The 7,500-nt window shown below is 40.4% G+C and overlaps 1 protein-coding gene across 1 annotated transcript; it reads right to left on the reverse strand.

Moving 5' to 3' along the window:
* Window positions 1-3,480: 3,480 nt before the first annotated feature.
* On the reverse strand, window positions 3,481-5,459 carry LOC101848826 (protein SMG9-like). The gene has a single exon (XM_005101198.3). The coding sequence runs from the start codon at window positions 5,341-5,343 to the stop codon at window positions 3,796-3,798; it is 1,548 nt and encodes a 515-aa protein (XP_005101255.1). The 5' UTR covers window positions 5,344-5,459; the 3' UTR covers window positions 3,481-3,795.
* Between the last annotated feature and the right edge of the window lie 2,041 nt (window positions 5,460-7,500).

Raw genomic sequence — 7,500 nt, forward strand, 5'->3', positions numbered from 1 at the left:
GTATTTCAGAATTTTTACTGGGATGATGTATCACTACCCTATCAACCCGACAGGCAAGGTAGACGCCCGCCTCATAAATTATCTAAATCTTTAAAATGTTCAAAACGCTGGGAATTATTTTTTCTGCGACTGAAGCGTTAATCACAACTATTTCTTCTTTTTCTCTACAAATTAAAAAATATTTCAACATAAGAGATCCAGCATTACATTCTGCAATAACAACCCTGTTTACTGGTAGAAATGAATTTGAAATACCTGAAGAATTCCACTAGACACACAGCAAGGGTACCTCGAGGTGTGGGAATGTCCTAGTGCAAGCTCCTAGACAAAGAATGGAACATGGTTCAACGAGTGACGGTCGAGTAACACGGCTCTGGCCCGCACCAATGTCAAAAAGCTGACTGTTGCAAATGTGGACGCCTTATCTGTCTTGTGTTGTATAATGTCACCAAGTCTTGAACACCAGAAAGAGATGATAAGAAACCCAGGAAAAGCTCCCAGAAACACTTTCTCTTACGGTTCAAGAGTATGGCACTATCACAAGTTGGTTTAGGTTTGGTTTGAGGGCTGCACAGAGGAAGGAGAATAACATATCATTGCAACGATGGGAGTCTCTTTTGTCGTAAGGCTATTCAATATTCAACGGACAGAAATTGTTTAGAGATTAAGTTTAATGTGAGCTTAGGTCTGACTAAAAAATTAACAGTGTCTAATGCAGGCCCTGAACTATGGGTTTCAGAAATCTTTATGTTGCTAGACTCGATCTCGATAAACAGATCGCTACCGAAGAAATATGAACGTAAGACTTAGTAAATACGGATATGAAAAATACCACCCTTATACCAAGGGGATTGAGATAAATATTAAGTGGAACCCTATTAGATAGGGAAGAAGGGGGGACTTGCTGCTCAATTGTGCTACAGGGAACTGTTAAATATAATTATGTATCGCCCTGCCAAAAGGACGGGCAAGTAGGAGCGCGAGTCCAGTATTTTGGAATCGAGTCCAAGTCCGAGTATTTATACAATGCTCGAGGTAGCACTCACAGAGGCTACATACTCGCGAGTACTCGGACACCCATAAAAGCGAGTTATAAGTCTTTCTTTTTTTTAAAAGCGTTTTACGGCTCTTGCAACTGAGTAAGGTCATATGAACGCGCAGGACACATGAAACGTTCTTAGTTTGTAGGAAATTTTGAATTTTGCCCAAGTAGCAGCTGAAGCTTACTCTCATTGATTTTGGGACTCCGGATCTTTAACGTGCGCAACTTGCACTCGAGACCTCCGAGACAGTTATAAGTCTAAAAAAAGAAAGGCAGGACAAACAGTGGTCAAAAAGATATCTTTACAAAAAGACGTTTTTTGAGAGCTAAAAGGCACACAGCGCTTCATCTGTGAACTAATAGAAGAACGAGAGTTGACACGTTTAAAGAAGCTCATAATTTTAACTTAACCTCAATAGAAGGGCGAATAGCGTCGTCAAAACACGGATACGTCGAGATTTTTATGATTATTACATTTCTATGATCGTGATTTCAATTTTATGACACACCCGACAATTTTGAGAGACGGGGTGGGGGGGGGAGAGAGAGAGCAACGCAGTGATGGAGCAAGCCCACACAGCCTTTGAAGCGAGAGAGTGCTGCGGTGTGCAGCAGACCTCGATCTAGCCCGAAACCTACATGATGTAGCAACACGGACGCGTAATCTGTCACAACAATGTCAAACGCAAGAGAAAAATGCCTTTTTATTGACTTGACAAAAAATACGAAATAATCCAGGCTGTTGACAAAAAGCAAGTTCCACTGGCAGAGATTTGTCGTCAGTTCGACTTTCCATAAGGGTCGATTCAAATCATTATCAAGGACAGAGAGAAGATAGTGGCAGCATACTCCAAAGGAAAGTTTGCTCTGGATCGAAAGAAGATGAGACTACCCGATGCAGATGCTGTCGACCATGCTCTTCTGGTGTGGTTTAATGAGGCAAGGAGAAAGTTGGTGTCAAAACCCCTGTTCGTGGGTACTTGTGGCAAGGGAAACTACCCATGAATAAGTACAGCTGGATTAGTCCACAAATGCTTACTTTCCTTCCATTTCTGATTTAACAGAGATTGGATATAACAACAGGACATTTTCTCAACTCCCACCATCCCTGTTATAGGTTTCCACTGTAATAGCTAAGACACTATGAGCACTAAAAAACAAACTAAATTAGAATAGAGAGAAAAGTAGGTCCCCTTTTGATTCTGGCCACGCCCCAGAACACAGAGGAGAAGTCTTTCACCACCTTGAGCCTTGAGGACCTCTGACTCAAACATGATTGCATGCAGCTTTTCTTCCACTTCCATATACCCATTTTTCACACCGAAAGCACCCATCAACCTTTCAATTTAGCTATCTGATGAACTCAAACTTGTTGATGGAAAAATGGTTGTTTTGAATTCATGTCATGTGAAGAAAACATTTGATCGAAATTGACAAATATATGTGTCACGACATGGTGGAATCAAGCGCCACTCCATTTTTGGCCATGTGGAGTAACTATGGTATCATCTGAAAGCTTATAAATTCTATTGTCTTGCTTTTTTATTAATGAAAAAAAATACCCTTCTATCTTGAATAGATTGAAGGAGGTGGAGTCATCTGGTTTCAGTGGTAAAATAAGCGATAAAATGGCTGCCGTGGAAACTTCAGAATCAATAGCTTTCAATGACAGTCCTTGAAAACTAAAAAAATTATATAATTTTGACTTTGAATTTTGTGCCACCAGTCCCTTTTTTTCAGTAAAATTCACATGGATGTGTTTTATGGACATAATTATAAAGGTCTTCAGCAAAAAAACTATAATTCAATAAAAACTGTAAATCTGACGGAAAAATGCCTGTTTCATCGATTTCATTATTTTGACGAGTGCCTGATTTCACCACAATGCCTCACAAAAGTCACTATATCTAGTCAAGAACATTCGATCCTCAAAAAAATAAAAACATGAAAAACATCCATCAAGCTCAAAAAGAAGAGTACCAAGCATGAAATACTGTGAGAAGAATTATAATATAATGGTTTTAAAAACTTAGAGAATCTACTTAGACAAGTTAAAGGGGTATTTTCAACTTCAAATGACTTCATTAAGGCCAGGGTGTCATGAAGTCAATTCACCAACACACATTTGTTTCCATCAAATCATGATTTTCATTCGTTAACATTAACCTTGTTACATTGTCTTCACAAGTTGTAACAAGGATGCAATAAATTATCGTGTCAGACTATAATTATTTCTGAACCGTTCATTCACCCTCAAGAAAGACATAATTTGACATAATTTCTATGATTTTCAGAAAAGAAATTTGACAGAAAACAGTCTATACAATACACACAAACAAAAGTTGGCCATACCAGGCACACACTTTAAATATATTTCAGTATAGGCACAAACATAGCGAAATTCGCAACAGAATATATTTCAGGCCCTACATTTTTTCTTGCATTTTCTTAGTTTTCACAAATAGAAAATAATATACACACACATGAAATCATGAAACATTAACTCACTAACAGTGAAGTTAGAAAATTTCAAAAAATATTGTTCTCAATCTGATGCTAACAAACAAGAATTTAGCTCAAGTTCAGACTACTCCAACTCTTTTAAAAAATGTCACATTCTACTTCCATTACCTCTGCTGCTATCAAAGAGATTCAAAAGTTTTTAAACGGCTGTTTGAAAAGTTGCATGAAAAGAGAATTTTTGTTTCTTTTAATGTGAAAAGAAATGCCTGAGCTGAAAATGAGCACAAACTCTAGGACAGAAGTCTATTATATTCAGCTAACAATGGTGACTTCTTGACAGATTCCCACATTCTGGCAGCAAAGTGGTACCAATTTTTCTCCGTCAGCGTGCTCGGAGTGACCGGTGACCTGTGCGCTGACAACACCTGAGCTCGATAAAAGGCCAGCAAAGTGTTGAAGCTGGGATAGCCCCTGTAATCTGGCAGCATCGTCTGAAGCCATTCAGGCTCTGATTTGTAGAATTCCATGACGGGCAACATGAGCAAGTTAAACTGTCCCGCTTCTTGATTTGTCATATTTTCTACTCTGTGTATGATCGCGTCGCCTTGACAACCATTGGTCATGTTGATGTTGTTCCGCACCTTCAGTTTGGACGACTGAAACACTCGGTGTAGCACCTGTTGCATTGAAAAGTACGAGTCAGCGCTGAAGTCATCTCGTGAGGCTTTGTTGTGAACGAAAATCACGGTTGGATAAAAGTCACTGCCATCTTCCTTTGTGGAGGAACCATCTGTTGATGATGAAGACGGCAATTGCGTTGATGGCTTCAACATTTCAGCATCTTGAATAAACCGCAGAAAATTTAGGTCAGTAAACCAATCATCAGCCACTAAAACAATATTACACACAGACAGCAAGAATGTGAGAAGTTGCATGGACTGCATTTCAATAAAGTTTTGCAGGGACGAATACTCAGACGGAAATTTTCGTTCATACCGCAGTTGGCAGTCCATTACAGCAGCACTTAACAACGGCTGGGAATCCAGCAAGATGACTCTTTCTGATGTCACAAACATATCAATGCCAGATGTTTGAAATAGGCAGTCTTCTTTAGTCTCTTTCGTTTGGGGGAAGAAAAAATAGTTCCTGTAAGCATCCTGATGAGTGTTGCCAGCAAGCAGAGACAAAAGAGTGGATTTGCCACAACCCTGAAGCCCCACAATTCCAATGACTACAAAGTCTGTTTGATCAAGCATAAGTTCTAAACCAGTGTCACACCATTGAAATGAGTCATCGATAAGTTTTATTTTGCCTTGCTTTTCGAGAGGAGGCGCGAGTTTGCTCTGAGTCTGGGCCCCTTGGTCAATCACACCACTGATCATGTTACCCACTGCACTAGGTACTGACGCTGAAGACCTTTTCATTGGAATAGATGGATGAGAATGGCTCTCTTCGCTTGAATGAGACGAGTCATCATTGGGTGATGAATAAGAGCGAGAATCTGTGGAATCTCCTTCGTGGTGTGACTTTACCATGGTTACACGTGGCTTATTTTCAGATGACAGCAGAACAACAGATGATTTGTCACCTAAAGTTTGGTTGTCCGTCGAAATCTCCGAATACAATACACTAGGACCCTCGGTGTGTTGACTCTCACCGCCAGTGGACGAAGTGTTATCTTCACATTCGGAGGACAATGTTGTTTTGGATGGTTTTGCAAGTCCAAGTATTGTGACTGGTGGTTTGCTGGGCGAGGGGGAAACATCCTCACTTTGCCGTCCATATTCATTGCGATCTCTTCTCCGTCTTCTTCTATTTCTGTCGTAGGCATCAGCCATAATTTCAAAGTACTGCTCACGCTTCAGAACAGTGGTCAACAAAGATACTTTCCCAAGAGGTGTATACAACAGGGAATACAAAACGAACGATTCTTACACTCAACTTGTGTTTACTGTCGACCGGAAGAAGAAGCTCTTTTGCATAGAGAATAGAGAAATCCAGAGAGTGTCAACGACCTGATACACTGTCAAGATTACCGTATAATGGGAAATAACCTTAGTATTGCGGAAAACCGGAAGCTCTAAGAAGGGTGCATTATATTTTAAAAGTTAATATTTTTTTACATAACCCATAGCCATATTTTTTTTTACATTCAAACATAAATGCTTTTTGAGGTGTGTTTCGAAGACTCTTTCCTAAGATAAATGTAAAAAAATACACGAAGAAATATGACTATAACTCTCTATATACTGTTTGATACTGTTGAGAGCTCTAAAATAAATGCATACGTTTGCCTCGAGCAAATCGATCCCCGTTCACTCATAGCAAACTCTGTAGTGCGCTTTATAATCGGTAAACCTAGATTATTACTCCCACAGACCTGAGAGCATTCTGAAACAATCTCATATTTCCATGAAGAATCCTGTGCAAGCTGTTATACAGACACTAAAACACAAACAGTATATTAGGCCGACTGACAATATCTTTTCGCTTCCATAAGAATGCCGGGTACCATATCATATACCTGGGAGAAGTGAGGAATTACATCTTTCCCAAGGACACAACGTCAGGCTTCGTGGCTCGGACCCTCGTACTTGCAACCTCAGGATTACGAGTCTTGTTCGTTTATTTTGGTTAAGTGTTTTACGGTGCACCCAACTGCATAATTAAAAGGTCGTTAAAAATTGAGGTCGTGGGACACATTATAAACATTTTCCTTAGGTAGGAAATTTTGAATTTTGCCAAGTAGCAGCTGAAGCACTCTCATTGATTTTGGACCACCAAAGGATCTTAACGTTTGTAACTTGCATAGGACCTCCGAGATTTTTCCCTCTAATCCGAGAAGGCTAGGTTAGATGTTATGTAACCAAAGATAAAAAAGACAGCAGAAAGAATTTGAGGAGCTTTAAGGAGTAGCAATAGAAAGGCTGCTAAAAAAAAACCCAGGAGGCCAGAGGAGGGGCAAATTAATTAAGGGAATGGGGTGGGGTTGTAGGGGCCACAATTAAGTAGTGACGAAAGCAGACTAGAGTAGTATTTAAGAGAGCAGGAAAGCCATGAATTAAGGAGAACATATTTTGGAGAAGAAAATTTTTCGTCGCTGTACCGCAGGTTTCGACTGTGGACCTAGTGAAGAGGCGAACGTGACGCTGTAACTTAAATTCTAGATCACGAGAGCCCCCATTGCAATTACAAGTCTACTTATAGTGGCCTAACCAATAGAAAGCTTTGTAAACACATCTAAGCTGAAAAAGACACTTCACCCCCCCCCCCCCCCCCCCCCCCCCACACACACACACTCAGGGCCGCGTTACCCGTAAGGCTGTTTAGGCTGTAGCCTAGGGCCCCGCGCTTCAGGGGGCCCCGCGTTTGCAAACACGTTTAAAAATGTTTTTCAACACACAAAAAATTGTCCTCTTGTTGAATTGTTGTTGTTTGTATTGCTGTTGTTTTTACAGTTGTTGTTGTTGTTGTTGATGTTGATGAGAAGGATGTTGATTCTACCGCTGTTGCTGATTGGTTTCGGCTGCCTCATACTTTGTAACAGAAACAGATCTATAAATGTGTTGTCGTCGTCTTAATCCACATTACTGGTGATACCGGTAGGCCTACATGTAATCATGTTTTACAGTATAGCTTTCCATCAGTACGGGGCTACAATGCGGTAGTAGTAGCATCAACGTCATCGAAGGGCCCCGGCCCCGCGGCTCATGGACAGCCTAGGGCCCCGCACTTAGTTAACGCGGCCCTGCACACACTCACACGCCCCATTTTTTCTTCTCCAAGTCCGAGTTTGATGATTTTTTGCTACGTACGTGACACTATGCTCTGCACAAAACTTAAATAAGGCTCTTGAGAATATTATTATAATTCTAACGCAAGCCAAAAGCACGGCAATATTAATAATTGTCTGTGACAATTATAATTAATATTATTATACTAATAAACAAAGGCTAGCTCTGCTATAACTTTGTTCTCTTTCGCTGTCCGCTACC

The sequence above is a fragment of the Aplysia californica genome, unplaced genomic scaffold, assembly GCF_000002075.1.
Source record: "Aplysia californica isolate F4 #8 unplaced genomic scaffold, AplCal3.0 scaffold00273, whole genome shotgun sequence".
In the NCBI taxonomy this organism is placed as follows: domain Eukaryota; kingdom Metazoa; phylum Mollusca; class Gastropoda; order Aplysiida; family Aplysiidae; genus Aplysia; species Aplysia californica.

What these genes read in the sequence shown, in the direction of transcription:
- LOC101848826 (XM_005101198.3), bottom strand. Translation starts at nt 5,343, where the DNA reads ATGGCTGATGCCTACGACAGAAATAGAAGAAGACGGAGAAGAGATCGC.